Source organism: Salvia splendens, chromosome 12 (genome assembly GCF_004379255.2).
Source record: "Salvia splendens isolate huo1 chromosome 12, SspV2, whole genome shotgun sequence".
NCBI classification, from domain to species: Eukaryota; Viridiplantae; Streptophyta; class Magnoliopsida; order Lamiales; family Lamiaceae; genus Salvia; species Salvia splendens.
The window spans coordinates 26,561,600-26,579,951 of NC_056043.1; the positions used below are offsets into that span (position 1 = coordinate 26,561,600).

Below are 18,352 nucleotides of genomic sequence, written 5' to 3' on the forward strand. Positions count from 1 at the left end.
TAATTATCAATAAAATACACCATCTTTGGTGAGGTGTTTATAATTTATCATAAATTATTTTTTCTGCTTCTGTGATTTGATGAATTGTTCATTGTGCTGGTGAGTTACGGGGGCAATATGAACACGAGAAGAACGATGATTCAAGAACCCAAATTTAGAGTTTCAGTTTCAATTTTGGGTTGGAAGCAAAATATTGGATGAACAAGAACGATGGTTCATAGGGTTTCAATTTTAATTTTGGATTGGAAGCAAATATTGGATAAAAAATTACTTTTAAATTCACCAACTTTATTAGTCATTCTCCTTAAAACACTAATTACTCATTCCTTAATCTCCGTGACGACCAGTAAAGGTTCGAGTGGCTCGGGACGGAGGGAGTATTAAATTTTCAATCTTTACTACATGAGAAAGTGGGGTGGCAAATTCATCATTATGAATATAAAAATTTACAGTTTTTGGCTGTTACAAGAAGTGGAGGAGGGTGCATTCTATTTTCCATTATTATCATTATATTGTCATTTATGTGTGTATGCCTCGAGGTTTGAGAAAAGGCACCAAACAAAGAAAAACAGTATTGTATTGTGGCATTTTTAGCGAAGACCTTCATTTTGAAGGAATTATCTATTTATCCATCCAATATGTAGTAATTTTTTGCTTTTCTTAATTCGCGTATCATTTTATGCATGGTAAAGTAAGAGAGAAGTAGAGAGAAAAAATGATTAAAGTATTGTTAGTGGAGAATGAGTCTCACCTTATTAGAGAGAAAAGACTTTCCAAAATTAGAAAGTGCATATTTTTGTGGGACAGAGGAAGTAGATGTTTAAATGACGATAACTTTTTACTTATGTGACGCACAAACCATAAAACAATGGTGACACTTTTTGTACAATTATAAAACAATCATAAAACTTTTTGTACCAACATGAAACAATGATGAAACATTCTGTACTTCACATAGACAAAGAGTTAATGTCGTTTAAACACATATAACGGAATGTACTAAATTAAAATACGTATGAAACTTTTTGTATGATTTATATAAACTTCAAACTTTTTATACTAATATGAAACAAAGGTGAAACATTATGTATGAGAAATGTATTTACCCCGTGCAATTCATAATGGAGTATGACTTAATTTATCAGGTAAGTATAGTAGTAGTAGTATTTTGTAAGTAAATAAGATAAGTTAATTGTTTTAATTTGAGAAAACGCGATTGTTATAAGAAAATAATCACCATGAAAGTTCTTATGCAAACGCAACCTTTATCTACACATTAAATAAATTTGTCCATCATTTTCATTTCGCTCCCATCAAAATTTATTCGATCAGTCCTGAAAAAGTGGAGAAATCCATAATCAAATAAAAACTCATAAAAAAGAAAACAATAATAACTGAATTGATTTTAATTGATGAATACTTCCAATCCCAACTAATGCGTTGGGCACACATTTTACAGTTTTACAAATTTCTCACGCCAAAAACACAGAAAAAGAAATATACAATCAACAACCATTCGGCATTGCAGTGTTTGAGAAATTTGAGGTACCCTTCACCCCGCAGCCGCAATCTTTCTGGCAGGCATTGACAAATCTTTGCGATGAAATGAAAGACCATTATAATAAATTAAATCACCATGCCACAGGTATCTGTACATATCTATATGTATGCTTTGCATAATAATCGAGATTTTGCACCTTCACTACACAGAGAGGTGTGTCAACCACTGGCAGCCTTCAAGAAAGTGTCGTACGGACTTGAAACTGGCAAATGAAGCAGCTCCGAAACATCTTGGGATTCAGCTACGCAACTCCCCGGAACAGCACTGGGCAGTGGCATCTGCCATCATAATTCCACAACAAACCAAGTCTTACATACAAATATACCACTTCTCAAACAAGTTGTTTTTGTATCTACTGCTGAAACTGAATGGGGAGTCTATTCCTGATAGAAAACAAGAATATGTTTTCCTGATAGTAAAAAATAAATTATGCAGTCTCACTGCTTGGGCCAAAATACCAGAATCCTAGATTGCATTTTCTCAACGTTGCATGGAAAATATCTAGCTTATCCTTAACGGATGATATATCTATGTTCTTTAGCAATGCAAATTAAATGTACGCTACCCTCTTTAAGAAACGGCTCCACCACTTCAATGATTGAAAAATTAGGCAAGGATCTATTTTGTAGAAAAACTTACTGTTGCATCTCCTGGCTCAAGACATGATTGAGGCGACATATCATGTGTCTGGGCACTGTCCTGACTACAGGAGCTTAATCTGTCTTCAGTCAACGGGCTACCCAGGAAGTTTGACATGATTTGCTGCTTTCCAATCTGAAGAGCCTCACAGTGGCTGGCCATGTCCTTGAATGGCATGTCAGAGGGAGCTTTGAATGAAAGTTGTGCAACCTCTTTTGTCGTCTCTGAGACCTGGATCAGTTTCACCTCGAGTCAATTTACAGTAGGCACCAATATGTGCGAGTTGCAACCCACAATTTTGAATTTGGTACAACATATATGCAAGGGGAACCGGTCGTTCTTAAGTTTTGGTAAAATAGCATGCATACTACACCTCCAAACTGAAGAAAATGAAGAAACTTTAGTTCGACTATTCAACGTCATCCAGTTCGTGAGGTTAAGAGTTGTGATATTCATTTGGCCCATCGTAGATAAATTTGATCGATAAATAGTCTGAAGGAACTATGAGGGTACCGGCATCTATTGGACAGGCTTTCAAACATGACAGAGACTAGATTTTGGTGAGATCAGTTATTCTCAGTCACCAAGAAAAAATATGAGAGCGTGAAATATTTCAAACAATTTCATTTTATGAAAATGGGATCAGATTTATACGTATGGGGCACCACCACGTCTCTCAGGGTGACTCGTTTTGCAAAAGCCCACTATAAGATGGGTCTTATTGTTTCCTAAAATGAGGCTTTTGCAATTCTACTGTGTTCTTATTACCATAAGCTGAGCAAACGAAGACAAAAAAACTTCCGTACATATTTCGAAAGGTCAGTGCTAGCCTAAAAGAAGTATTCAAGGTTGACATGTCAGAAGCCTGCTGCCCCATTTCTAAGCAACATGAGCACCTCAAAATAGCAACATCCGATGGAAATGGCAATTTAGAACGAATCAAACAAGCATTCATCCATTTTCTGCAGTAGCCAGTTTCTTAAGAAACTAAAACTGAAGTTTATCTTATAAGCTTTATTTAAAATGGCATTGTTCAATACACAACACAATAAAATCCTTTGGGTTCAGGCAAGTATCCTTGTACCAATGCCCTAAAACATTCTAACCATATTGAGTTTTATTAATTGTATATGAACTCATTCTGTTTCCGGATTTATAAGTCAGAACTCAAGGAGGAATTGTAGATAAAACTAAATACAAAATTTTTTCCATAACAAATTTTGCATAAAGTTATTATTTAATGTTCTTCAATGTCACTTCAAACACATTTTCAAAGTGATCCTCATCTGGACCCATTACTTTTTAACCTAGGGTAGGATATTGCGAGACGTCTAAGCATACCAACCTAATGGACACTAGGTATAATACAAGAAAACATGCCAACGTACCATATTCATAAATTGATCGACACCCAGTAGATTGGGACTTCCCAGCGTCAACTGGGAGCATGAATCCGTTCGACTAACAAATGACTCAGTTAGGCAGTCATCACTTGTTGAGAATATCGAATGCTCCACCTGCATAACAAATTAACAGGTATTGGCAAAGAGATGTAACTTTGAATGATTAAAACAAACAGAAATCATTAAAGTCTAGAGAAGAACCTCAACAAGTTCTTTTGAACCCAGTTGGTAGGTTTGCCCAGAAGTTTCTGCATTTAGCTGCACTCTCAGCGGGTAAATATCATCAGGAATAAAATCTTTAAGCAAGTGCTCCTTTATGTTGAATAAATCATCCTGCACATATTACAAGATTTATAGAGTATCATTAACCAGCCAAGATGAAAGGTTTAGAATCCAACCAGGTAAAAACATTACATCAGATAGCTTCCCCATAGCTTTCAAAATCATGGAAGCGTAAAATTCTGGAGACTGCTCATCACTGATATTTATCATGGATAGCGACTTTAATGCATCTTCATTATCTTCCTTTGATCCATAGTTTTTTACCATGTCACCAACTACTACTTTTTGATCTAGAGCTTGTAACTTGCTGTCATCTACCAAGCGGAGAAAAGGATCCATCTGTTCAAAATCATAAATTAGAGAATAGCTGCAATACTTCATGTGCTCATTCAGATCATAAGAAATATCAAGGCTTAATTAATCTAGGGGCATGTAAAAAATGAACAGATTTTGAACTTACTATTTCATCCCTTAAGGCAGACTTGGCATGGGTGGCAAGAGAAAGAAAGCTGTAGGCTTTTGATAAGAAAATGACCATCGATGTAGCCAAGGAGAAAAGTGATCTTCGCTGAGATGGTTGAAGTGAGCCTAGAAAAATGAGTGAGATAGTTTATTAACTTTGCATTAGCAATAAAATCATGCATCGATAAATCTGATAGTTATCATCGTAATCTTTTGTATCACTTTACAATTAATATTTCACCAGGAAAATATATATAATCTATATCCAGCATAAAATCCAAAATGTATCTCCTTTATGCATCTTTCCCAGTATATTTTTCTTCATCAAGGAAAGCTATATTAGCAATAGTGGTACAATTTAAGCGACAATATCATCAAAATCCCACATGCCGTTGCAACTCTGAATACAGAATTTGAATCACATCTTGAAGGGAAGAAAGTTTGCATTAGTACATAATGGAGCGAAGCTCTCAAGCCATTGCTGAATTATGTATCATACAAAGAAGGGCCAGGAGTGGGTAAAACTGCAATATAGCAAACATTCGCAACCCCCATCGCCAAACTAAAAGTACAAAACAAGACTAGAATACTCTTGAAATTAGAGGTCCAATGGTACACTTTTGAGCATTTTTGGTGATTGATATACCCGCCACCATTCGTCTCAAGATAAATACACTGATATAGATTCACAAATGTATCGTCAATTCAAGTTCAATAATTGGAACTGACCTCCTTGAAGAGATATGCTCCTTAAGGAAATTGCTAGCTGGAAACTTTGAATGAGAATGTCAATACTTGTTTTCTGATACCCAACCATCAAAAGAATAGGTGTCAACAAAGCTGTATAACTTATTCAGGTGAAAACCCTTGCATGTAACAACATGATGGAGAAAAACTTTCTAACATGGAAATCATACATGAAAAGCATATGGAAAAGAGAATAGTATTGTTTGGATCTTAAATGATAATTGACTCTAACAATAAGCATTATTAAAGGGTATGGATTAATCGCACATCTTTTATTTGTTAAGAAAAGTAAGCTATGGCTGTGAAGTGTGAACATGTTTTGATGACGAAGTTACAGGTTAGATTAGAAATAAAAACCTGGGTTTCATACCCTCCTCTTAGAGAGAATACACAAATCTCTCATCCAACCCTATCTATAGAAGCCTCAATTTTCTCCTTGCCGACGAGTAATACCCTGAGGCTTCCTAAGAAAACATTTTAACTTTTAGACAAGTTTCTATCATCAACCTGGTTCACATTACTATTCGGTGGATGGTGATTGGAGAAAATTTTTGATATTTTGTCAAAAACTCAAAATAAACTTAATATAAATATTAATTAGGGTGGTGACCCATTGCGCCAATAGAGAGTACAAGATATTAGTATTTCCCTAAAACTTTAATATTTATGTAGGCATTATTGCAATAACTCTCCCACTTATCAGTCTTTATAAAACATGTGCAACAAATTATTTGGATTATTTTATTAGCTCATTGAGTAATGGGGACTTTTGATAAGAAGTAGTCTATTACTTTCCAACCATTGTTACTTAGTGAAGAAGCATTCACCACGTAAACTATTACCTTGTTTTGTGAAAATATCACTACCAAGCTGTATGTATGTGCAATTGCTTCATAGTTTGCAGGAGTGTTCAAATGAGAGATCGCCTGTACCCAGATCGAAGAAAGCAAGAGACTGATTTGCCGGCTTTTTAACTTCAGAGATATTCCCTTCTGCGAAAATTCATAGTGTCACCAAAGAATAACCTTACTGTTCACTTGAATAAATATTAAAAATGAATTTGCACTAAGTTACCAGTTCCTTCTCCACATTACTCAAAATTGGAGGTAGAGAATGTCTCTTGAAAGTAGGCTTTCTACTATAACTGGATGTAAGTCGAGTAAGCAAGGATTGATCTTTGGGATTTTCTTCCGCAGAATTTAAAATGTCATCAGCTTGGTCAACAATATTTAGGGGCAAACCATTTTCTTTTGTTAGTTTCTCGAATAAAGCAGCAGAAGAAGAAAATGCAGAAGCAGATCTGGAAAGTGTCCTCTCTAAATCAGCATGTCTTTGTGGGCAGACAGATGAAGGGACAAGTACAACTGAAAATATGCGATGAGCTCCCAGCCTTGTCTCATGGTCTGAACTGACCATGGCCAAAAGTATTTGATGGAGTAATGCTTCAGGAAAAGCCTATGCCAAAGTAAAAACTATGTAAGACGACTTACATGTACAAGGTTGAACTCGAAATGAGACGTAATCATATTTCTGAATTTGGAAGAGCCATGCCTTGTTTTGATACGATATATTTGGTTTGGATGCTACAATTTGTGCGACACGGTAGACAGCTGAAATGGTGTTTCTAGCCATAACTGTCGTGCTTGAAATGCTCTCCATCATCACAGCCATAGCATCCAAGATATGCACCGCATCTCCTACCTGCCATAAAATATCGATGTTATTATAAGTCCTCTTTGACATCTGATTAAATTATTGTCCTCATGAAAAAGAGACTGTTTTTTGGAAACTGATTTGTAGATTACAGCCACAAAAACATTTTCGCTACAGCCTGCTCATTTGAACAATAATTTACTGTCAAGCTACTGGTGGTATCTATCAAATATGTTGATGATAAATAGTTGACCTTATAAGACAATTGAACAAGGCACTCATCGATAACAGCATAAAACTTTTTATTCCATCGAATAACTTCATCTCCCAATTCTGAGTCATCAAGAGTGTAATGTAAGCTTTTCCTCAAGTGTCTCATCATGTCACTAAACGCTCCAATAATCTGCACAGACGGCTGGACCTTTGTTACTCGAGCCAGGGAGATAGCAATTTGAACAATATCTATCTGCATATTTGGGTTTTTCAGAACATTCTTATTATCGAGATGCTTGATCACGGCACATAGCAAGAAATGAGTGTTATGCCCTGCAAGTCATTACAACCAGAAATGCTGAACTCAGAAGGCAACACAATACAAAAGGATGGTTTTACTGATATATTATTAAACAAATTAAGACGATTGAACAGATGAAGACCAGAGTTCTCCATTATTGATTGCATATCCAGAAGCACTGGAAGGACAAGCCCATGATCAGGACACCAAAGATTGTTGCGATCAAAGTGACAGAACAAAGCTTCAAGAACACGCCGCACTGTTGTAGCCTCTCTTGCCAACTTTGCCATGTTAAGCAAGCAGACTCTTGACCAGAATTTAGGGCAACCTCTATCTGATCTGTTTACAGGAAGCTATTGCTAAGAGAGTGACAGCAAATCAAAGCATTCAGAGAAAATAAAAAAAATCGGTGTACTAAAGTTCCGGAATGAGAAAGTACGTGGTATAATAGTCTTTTTCGTTAACAATCCTTCTCCAAGAAATATCTCTTTTCAGGATATCTGATGACAACGGCATTTGTTTTCCCTGGATACTATTATTTGAAAAATTGGTCTCCTTATCAGTGTCTTGATAATTTTCCAGGACAGCAGAAACAACCTGATCTTTTGATAAAGAAGATATAATTAATCGGCAGCAAAGTAGTAATAACACACCTTATCAGGAGATAGAGAAGTAGGCATGATAGTTCAAATGTAATGTAAGTTCTTTAATATATGCAAAGAACTTATTGAGGAAAGAATGAGCATAAATGGGCAAGCAGTGCACACTCCCATCCCTTCTTCTATATCCATCCATTATCTAGCAATATCACTGAGTGTGCACAATTTGGGAGGTAAGGCACCTCAAAATAACAGGCAAATAAAGTTATTTTTAGATTAACAAAAAGTTTCTGCCCGAAGAACATATATTAGTAACCTCATGGTTAATACATGCCAAGCATATAAAACTGATAGGACCTAATGTAGAATGCTGATGACTACACGATTCTAGGTGAAATCTGATCTCCATAGAGAACCAACCAAGCAAGAGAGAGTATCATACTTAGTGAATAGTACAGCATTTATGTGAGGGAATGACTTTCTCTAGATGAAGGAATGATATTCTCTAGATGGAGAATTGCTTTATTTGCAATTGAATCCTCGCATCCAATAGTCCCTTCTATTTATACTGAAGAATTTTATTCAGTTTCCTATAAACAAGGATTCCCTAATTTTGTTACATTATAAAACTCTCATTTGCAAATTTTTCTTTTAGAAATAAGATACAAATATGCCCCTTGAATCTTGATGATTTATAGCATCAGTCCAACATCAATGAATGAGTTCTTTTTTAGCTCAAATAGACACCTAAACCATTAGCACTATAATTTAGTAGAATAGGGCTCCGTAATTCACGTTGGGTCAGCTAGACTCTCTCGTTGAGTTCTGGTCAGGCAAAGGGATATCAGTGGGGCAATAGGCGGGGCCCAGGTACATCCAACATATATCAAGAGTTTCAATGTAAGGTGACTTATCCATAGGTTTTGCATAGGAAGGAGGTAACCGCTGTCAGATACTTACCTAAATAGGCTCATACAACATATACTCCCCTCATGTCTGTTATAAGTGTGCTAACACTTTTTTGGCACGAGTTCTAATAAATTTTAGGTAAGTCCGTAGATGAGTGGAAATGAGACCCACATTTGTTGTAAGGATATTGTATCAATTGTAAATGTTAGGTAAGTTTGTGAGTCATGCTTGGTTTTTAATTTTTTACGTACATAAGTTGATATGGAGAGGGTGAAATGTAAGAAGTTAGTGGCGTGGTAGTTTCAATAGTGAAAAGTGCACACTTTTGATGAACGGGCTAAAATGGTAATATAAGTGTGCTCACACTTTTTCAGCCCGGGTTCCAATAAATGTGAGGTGAGAATATTAAGTGTACAGAATGATTCAGATATGAAGTTGACGTTGATTGCAAGGACTTGGACAGTTAAGAACTTCAACAAAAAATAAAATATAATGAAAACTCGAAAAAGACTTACATTGTCAAGTTCCGTTGACTTGTGACTAAATTCACCCGTGAACCAAATCTGCCATCAAATACTTCGTAAAAATTATCAATATGATCAAAATTTACTTGGCAGGTGGTGGGGGAACTTTATATATCATAGAATTGACTAAAATGAGTAGAAGTTTTAAGTTTCAAATTCCCTTATCTATTTCATGTTTCGGATCTCCTAGTACGTGTGATTTCTCAATAGAGAAATTTATATTTCAAAGATTCATTGCCTGAAGACACTGATTTGTAACAGGCTAACAGCTACTCTTATAGGGAATTATTCTACCCAATTAAAAACAAGCTAATTCAAAAATGGGGGTGGAAGTGCAAGAGATTTTTCAACCCATGCTGCCACATGTATGAAATTTGAAAGCTCTTTGACAAGAAATGACCCTAGTGAGAAGAATGATCTGTAGAAAGCATGAATGTGGCAGATAATAACTTAGTCAACATAAAACTCTTGCAAGAAAAATCACTCTCTGCTGGCTTGCGATTTCTTTGAAATTGGTGATGTATGATAATGAACTTACCATAGAAGAGAGTGCTTGAAGCCCAGCACATCGTAGTTGTGATATCCTTTCATCATTTCCCATTTCTTGAGCTAGAAGGCAGAGTTTTGGAATCAGACCTTCAAAGTTTGACATATAGGTACCATCCTTCTAAAAAATAGAAATTTTATCTTGTCAGTTAAGTCATTCAAATGCAGATACCGATGAAAAGGGATGAGAATATCACCTGGTTATTTACAAAGTCAAAAAGAGCTTGGCAACCGATGATTCGTATTTCATCCTGCCTAGTCTGCTCAAGCAAGATGTGAATGATACTGAGGAAACTACCAGCAAACAAAGGCCTGAAAGAAAATATATGGCACTATTAGTCATGCCAAATGGCCTCTATAAAATGATAGAAACGTACAACATAAATGCTTAAAATGTTTGAACAAGGTAGATATCCACTCTAAATTACAGCCAAGAACTAGAGACACTTCAATTATAACATCCATTTGAGATAGTTTCATTTAGGTTGTGAATATTAGTATTTCTCCCTGAAAAATTAGATCAAATATTTCTTACTTGATGAAATGCAACACCTGATGACAAACTTATGAGTAACATGGCAGAAATTATTATTTCAGGCCTGGCTGAAGGCTAAGGTACTCATGATAACATCTGCATATTTGTAGAATAAGTATCCCACATCAGCTATGTATTCTAATCAGGCTTAGTCTCTTGTAATAGATATAGGAGCTTTGTAAAGTGATAATAATGAACTACTACTTTTCTCTAATATGTTTCGATACTTTTCTACAGTATCTATAACTTATTTTAGGTTAATAGAACAATGGAATTATATTTTCACTATATTTGTCAATTAACTCCAAAGCATAATCTCTTACAACAGAAAAAAGAAATATCATAGAGGCGGAAAATGCGGATATTGCATTTTATTCACTCTACTTTTGGAACTCGGAAGCTGACAAATGGTTGGGACTTGGGAGAAAGTGATCCCTGACATTTAAATATTCAAGAAGGAACAATAGAGAAGCAGAGCCCCTGCTAGATTGGATGCCATCCAAATTTGTGTTCTGTATAACTTGTTCAGCAGGGAATATGATGATAGATTCATGGAGTATTTACTGGTTACTACAGAGAAAAGTAAGAACCTCACTCTTGAACGCAATTAGCAAATGTAAGAATCTTTTATGGACAGAAACCTAGAAATTGGATGATAACAACTCAACTAGAAGAGGAATATAATTGAACTCACATCTGCTGCTGGCAAGATATAATCAACTTCCGGTAAATACATATGACAACTTTAACACACTTGATGTTTTCATTTCTCAGTTCCCGGTAGCATCTTTCCTCAAGTAAACTTGTAATCTGGTTTGATAAGCCACGAACAGTCAATACTAGTCTCTTAGAGCCAACAAAAATATAAAGCATTACAACTATTAAATGAAAAAGGTGAATAGTTCCGCGACAATAAGGAAAATAAACTCTACAGTGCAGATGATGATAAGAGAAATGAATGAGAGCATGATACTGAAGAGATAATGATAAGTATGAGTATAGAAAACTAGTAATCATGCACATAGAATGTGACTAGAAACCTAACCTTGGGTACTCGTAAAGGGTTTTTGGAACAATATTCACACAATTTACTGATCTTTCGGTCATTGGGTTCTTCATCCTGAAAAATAAGGGCCAGAATGAGAAAATATTATGAGGGGAGAAATATAGATAACTTCAAATGTAGCGTGAGATTCTTAAGAGTTTAGATAGTTCTGCCAAACTCCTGGTCTCCAGATCTTTGAGAAATTTACTTCAGAAGTTATTCTAAAGCCAATCAAATCAAACATATTTGTAATTCTAACTAACCTCCATACATGTGCTTAAATATTTTGTCACTCATTTAGAGCTACCATCAAACTCAACAACATGACCCCATGGTCTCATGTCACATTCTCTTTTGAGTGTTACACTTTCGCCCACTGAATAGTGTAAGGACAGTGATCCATTGAATAACTTGAAGACATTTTAGAAGTAACAGAATTAAAAAAAAAAAGAGTTATCAATATGAACTAACACAACTTCATCCTACATCGTAGTATGCATAGAGTGAAATTTTGACTCCAACTCTGCTCATCAGAAACCTCCAGGGCCCTAATCCGAGTCTCAATCAGATTAGGAACGAAACTCACAATCTAGTCTTCCATCAAATAGTGCGATGATCCAAAATTAACGATCGTCTCTATATGAATTGAAGATGTAATTGACCTTAATCGACTCAAAATAAGATCAACCTCCTACAGGAAGTAGGTCGGTGATCGAGTGTGTTAATTTATAAGATTGAGCTTACCAATTTTTTAGGAAAAATATCTGCGAGAAGGTTCTTGTAGCGCTTGACGGGGTGGCGCGATCGGGGACGCATTGCCGGGCAACAGACGCAGAGGCTGTCGCAAACCGGCATGATCCGCTTCGAAATCCCACCCATTTCCTGTTGTCAGCCCTTTGAGCAAAACTATATCCCTGGATTCCACCTCCACATAACAGAATCGGGGCAGTTGGTGTGGGATTGTGAGATAGAAATTAAGAATGAGGATTGTAGATGGGGAAATAATTATAAAGGTGTGTGGATTTGAGGGGAATTTTAGATTAGGGACTGAATTGAGGAAATGGGGGGAGGTTTTTCAACGACCTTCAAACGGTAAAAGGTGGGACTGGAGATTCACAAATTGTTGGTTATTTTTCTAAGTATTTTATAGCATTATTGCATGCCCAAGGCCAGGTTGACGGCTCGTAGTCCTAACTTTCTTCTTTCAATTTCACTCTATTGTTCTTAAAAAATTCTCTATAGTTAGATCATAATATATGAGTGTGGTCAAATAATTTTGTAATTACCTAAGTTTTGTAGGAAATTAAATAGACAAGACTCGAAATCGAGCGTGACAGCTGTGGTATAACTATAAGGATATGGATGGTTACATTAATTGCAAAATAATGCACCGCATTTTGTTGTATTCCATTTGATATAGAAAATCTTTCATATTTATACCGAAATTCAATAAATTAAAAAATTTGGTACACTGACAATATAATAATTACTCGTAATGATAGTGTTAATATGATATACGATATAATATTTTCAGTATGACATATCTTTCCATCCCAATATATCTTTCCATCCCAACAAGAACCCCAAATAAACTAGTACTTCTAACAAACTAAACGCTAAACCAGAGGCATGCAAACAAGACAAAATCTATTCATGCAATATCAAGTTGCATGCAAAGAACTTTAATTAATTCACGTAAACGTAATAGGCATACAAAGAACCGACTATGTTATCTAATGTGAACGACATCAACTAGTCTACTTTAGCAACAGAATTCAACTTATTTGTTTCGTATACATTTAAATGCATCAAAACATCTTCTAAAAATACAAAAAGAACACATTGTGACAAAATAATTCTTTTCATTGATTCAAAAATAAACAAAGATTTTTTTCAGTATACAAACACTCAAAAGATATTTAACAGTTACTCCCTCCGTATGCCATTAGGAGTCCCATTTATGGGCGGCACATGTTTTAAGAAATGTTAAGAAAGGTAGGTGGAAAATGTTAGTAGAAAATGAGTCTCACTTGTATATATTAGTTTTAAATGAAATGTGAGTGGGATGAGTTAGTGGACTGTGAGACCCTATTACCATTTATTGTAAAAGTGAACCGGAACTCCAATTTGCGGGCGGACTAAAATGGAAAAACGGGACTCCTATTCGCAGACGGGGGAATATGTGTAATTTTAGAGTTTTTATATTAATGAATGAATAACAATCGAGTTTAATTAAATGTCTATAATATTAGAACTACTGCAAGAATACAACTCTAATTGAAGTATTAAAGGCGTCGAACCACATGGATGCGTATGGTTATTTAATTGGGCTACAAAGGTAAATTTTGTGGAATGAAGTAACAAGGATTAAAAAAAGTAAATGAAAAAGAAGGAAACCTAAAACTAAAGGAATCACCAGGTAAAGAACATTGCTCTTAACATGTTTCAGGCTCATAATCATGACACGTTGATGAACTTCTTTAATTGAACCTAAGCAAATGAGGATAGAGTTTATTTTACACTATCTATTCGTCGAACTCTTTGTAAACCTAGGATAAGCTGAACACGTCTACCATAGTCTACACACTAACCTATCACCACTATTAGGTAATGTAGAAAGCTTTAGATTAATTATTACAATTGTTAAACACCATAATAAAATCACACATCTTAATGCCCACGAGAAAGTGCAATAGAGACCAAATCAATTTTGACATATAACAACTATCAATCCACTCAAAATTTTCTCTCTTAACAAGTATCAAATCTCGAGTTTCTCTCCTATGGTTTCCAACCAAGATCCAAACGAAAGATAGATTAGATTAATGGTTTCAAATATTTGCCTATTAAATGTTTTGCATTGTATGAATATAACTAAATTTAATCATTATTTATTGGATTGATCGCATGTTAATATTATCGGTAGCAGCCCGATTAACCCGCCGGGCTAGCCCGAAACCCGGGCTTTTAGACATAGTTGTTTTAATCATCCTTTTGAAGCTCATACCTAAACCTTTGTCTCCCATTCACATTAATGGAGCAGTTGCAGCTACTTTCAATTGCATCATAAATACAAGTTTGCACGAATAGAATCAATATATTATTACATTGTGTTTGCTTGTGCGTTTATAAGATGTTTTATAAACATTTACATGCATAAGAAGTAAACAAAGCCTACGTCTTTTGCTTAGTAGCAAGTCTTTGGCTCCTCTAATTTCATATCCTATCACTTTAATTGCCAGAAGAAGAGGAAGAAATCAAATTAGAGAAGGAGGCGTGAAATTTTGATTTAGAGACTTAAACTTTCAAATCAAAGTACATACTTATCAGACATAAGTCTTTTTTTTGCAAATATCCTCATATAGGGTGAGACATTTTCATTAAAACTCTAAGACCAAGAAATAAAATCATGACTTCTCAATAACGGTAAAATGAAAATTCAACCATAGACAATTACATACTTATCAGACATAAGTCTTTTTTTTTGCAAATACCCTCATATAGGGTGAGACATTTTCATTAAAACTCTAAAACCAAGAAATAAAATCATGACTTCTCAATAACGGTAAAATGAAAATTCAACCATAGACAATTACATACTTATCAGACATAAGTCTTTTTTTTTTGCAAATATCCTCATATAGGGTGAGACATTTTCATTAAAACTCTAAAACCAAGAAATAAAATCATGACTTCTCAATAACGGTAAAATGAAAATTCAACCATAGACAATAATCCAGCAAAAATTAAAGCAATTTAAACCCTACTACATGCCAAGAGCAATGAAGAAAGTTAGCCACTCAAAATTGAGCTGAATCTATCTCCCTTCTTTCCTTCCTTCTTCCATGATGTTTTCTCTCAATTTTCATGTCTAAAAGAATGATCCAAATTCTGCTTCCAAAAACTCCCCAAAAATCACTCACAATCTGACAGTCGTGGGAGAGCGTCGTTCCCAGTGGGTCACTGCCCAGTGACTCGATGAGATCTCTCTGGAGTGTGCATCATTTCTAGCTGGTCGCTGGGTACGGAAGTCGCTAGAATGGTTATGGAGTCGGCGGCCTAAACTGGGCCAACTTTCAAATTTGACAGTTTGCATGACTTTTCTTATAAGTTTGTTCTCAATTCGAGCTTTATTTCACATCTCGTTTCACCTCCTACAATGGGAATAACACAGTATTGTAAGTTCGAAAATGTGTAGAAACCATTCAAAGTCAAAGGATTAAAATATCGTATATTTGATTCCCATTCAACACTAAATAAAACTCTATCATTATTTTCATTTCAGCTTCTACCTTCATCGTTGAGTAAGCTTTCAGTATTGGTGGTAGAGTTTTGGACCACAAAATTTTTTTGACTTATGCGAGAAACATGGATGTCACTATATTACTCGATGATTGAGCACCTACGGACTTCAGATGTGAAGAGCCAGATTTGAACATTGTGTAGATAGTGACAACGAGAGAGGACATATCCCCGCATAGTGAGCTGAATAGTCATAGATAAGTTAGTTAAGAGAACTACATGGACTCAATTAAATTGTGGAGAAGACAATTCAACTTAAATTTTATTAGTTCATAGTCGGTAGTGTAGTCTACGACGTTGGCTATGTTTTTGCTTATAAGTTGTAATATGTGCATGGTACAACTTCAATTCAATAAAATTGTAAATTTTTTAATTATTAACAAGTAAATTTCACGTATTATCTTATTCAAATTTATTTTGTAAATTCATAGTTTCGCAAAGCTAGAACCATCAATTTTTAACCTTTAGATCATAATCATAATACTATAACAATATGTTTAAGATAAAATATATCTTCCCGTTTTATTATTTTATCATAAATCAATTAAGAAAAATAAGACAGATATGCGTTTTGAACTAATAATAATAAATCGATCAATCAGGCTCTCAATTAGGGTTCTTAAATCCAAAATCCAAATGAATAGTATTAGAGTAGAAATTAGAACCCAGAAAAAGAAAAAAGGAATGATTGGCAGTAGAAGTAGAGCCTTTAGAGCATCCGGTGCTCTTTGGCAAGAGAACGTATGTAGGTCCGGACCCACTTTTATTAATTTTTTACTCCCTACTCTTCCCCAAGAGCACAACACCCACATCCATGCTCTTCCGCAAAGACATACTCAAGGGTCCCAACATTCCATTATTTAATTTAAATACTTCAATTACTAAAAACATTTCCACAATATTAAATGCATTAAAAATATCCAATACCATTACAAATTACTAAAAAATTAAAAATTACATAATTTAAATCATAAAAATTTTACATAATCAAAATCCTAAAAATTAAAAATTACATAATTAAATTCATAAAATTTTAAAAACCCACTACTCGTGGCCGAATTTCGCTCAAATGTGTTTGATTAGGTCTTCTTGTAGCTCAGTGTGGGTTCTGGTATCGCGCATTGTGTGTCTTGTTTCGATCCTTTCACCCACCGTCGTATGCACACCTCGGCGTGGGGGAGACCTCGCGGTTGAGCTTCCGGATTCATCCTCGTCGTAAAAGTTAGCCGTCCTCGGTCCTTCGTCAGCTATAATCATGTTGTGCAAGATAATACACGTGTACATGATGTCGGCGATATTCTTAACGTACCACAGCTGACACGGTGCCTTCACAATGTTGAATCGGGTCTTGCGGATTGCTGAACGTCTTCACGAAAGTCGACCACCTTGGGTAGATACCATCGGCGAGATAGTAAACCATGTGGTCTGCATTTCCGTTGAAGGTGAAGTCGATCGCCGGTGTTACACCATTCAAAACATCATTGAAGAGTGGTGAAGAATAGAGCACGTTCAAGTCGTTGTTCGATCCGGCAACACCGAAATATGCATGCCAAATTCATAGGTGGTAGTCGGCGACCGCTTCAAGGATAAGCGTTGGGCCGCCGCCTTTGTGGCCGCTTAAGCATTGCCCCCTCCAAGCAGTCGGGCAATTCTTCCACTTCCAATGCATGCAGTCAATGTTGCCAAGCATACCGGGAAAACCGTGGACTGTTTTGTGAAGATGAAGTAGCCGTTGGCAATCTTCGGTGATGGGTGCCCGAAGGAATTCCTCACTGAAAGCAGAATGAATGTCGTCGCAGAAATTTTTGAGGCATATGATTCCAGTTGACTCACCCACATGCAAATACTCGTCAAAGAGGTCAGCCGTTTGCCCAGTAGCAAGTTGTCGGATGGCACAAGTACACTTTTGCAACGCCGAGAGACATTGCCGACCAATTTCGTCTCTAGTTGATTGAAAGTATTCAACACGGGCGGACAATGTGTTGACAATACGCATAAACAACCGTTTTGACATGCGAACCGCGGCTGGTCGGAAAAATAGTCGGCAACGAGCCTTTCGTTGGCTCCCTCCCGGTCACGAGGTATGTAGCGGCAAATTGATCTAGTTGGTTGAGGAGGAGGGACAGGGGTGGTGGCGGCGACATAGGCTTTATAGGCGGCACGATATTGTTCATAGTATTCTTGTTCTTCGCGCTCCGCTTCAGCCATGATATCGGTGAAATCCATTTTTAGAGAGGGTTTGAGTGAGAGAGGAAGATGTAGATGAGTTGTATAAAAAAGGATGAATGAAAGATAATTTGATGTGAAAATGGATGATGAATGTGTGTATTTATAAATGATTTTGGGATTTTAAAAAATTATAAAAAAATCAATTTTTTTTTTAAAAAACAGCTATATTTTTGGGAATCTGAAAATATTTTTTTATAATTTTTGGTATTATTTTTAATTTTTTTAAAAAAAGCCAACGAATAATCCGTTGGCGAATAGAAGCGCGCTACGTCGCCTGCTCAGCGGCACGGACGCCGTCCATCCCAGCGAGCACAGCTGCGGATGCTCTGCTGGGCAGAAAAATTAGATTTGGATGATACTAATAATATTTTGGGGTGCCTATGATTCCAAATCTAGAATTAG

The 18,352-nt window shown here is 35.8% G+C and overlaps 1 protein-coding gene across 2 annotated transcripts; it reads right to left on the reverse strand.

Annotated features, from left to right (window-relative positions):
• Nucleotides 1-1,380: 1,380 nt before the first annotated feature.
• On the reverse strand, nt 1,381-12,542 carry LOC121758957 (protein SEMI-ROLLED LEAF 2-like). 2 transcript variants are annotated; one of them, XM_042154420.1, is made up of 20 exons: nt 12,164-12,542; nt 11,420-11,494; nt 11,069-11,184; nt 10,037-10,151; nt 9,832-9,960; nt 9,285-9,332; nt 7,701-7,858; nt 7,404-7,600; nt 7,001-7,293; nt 6,646-6,795; nt 6,169-6,549; nt 5,937-6,086; nt 5,077-5,149; nt 4,346-4,473; nt 4,018-4,224; nt 3,805-3,936; nt 3,589-3,717; nt 2,201-2,431; nt 1,698-1,839; nt 1,381-1,593 (listed from the first exon to the last, which is right to left on the reverse strand). In XM_042154420.1, the coding sequence occupies exons 1-19, from the start codon at nt 12,296-12,298 to the stop codon at nt 1,720-1,722; spliced, it is 2,967 nt and encodes a 988-aa protein (XP_042010354.1). In that variant the 5' UTR covers nt 12,299-12,542; the 3' UTR covers nt 1,381-1,593; nt 1,698-1,719. The 2 variants fall into 2 exon arrangements, with proteins under 2 accessions (XP_042010354.1, XP_042010353.1); XM_042154419.1 differs by having other exon boundaries at nt 1,381-1,839.
• Between the last annotated feature and the right edge of the window lie 5,810 nt (nt 12,543-18,352).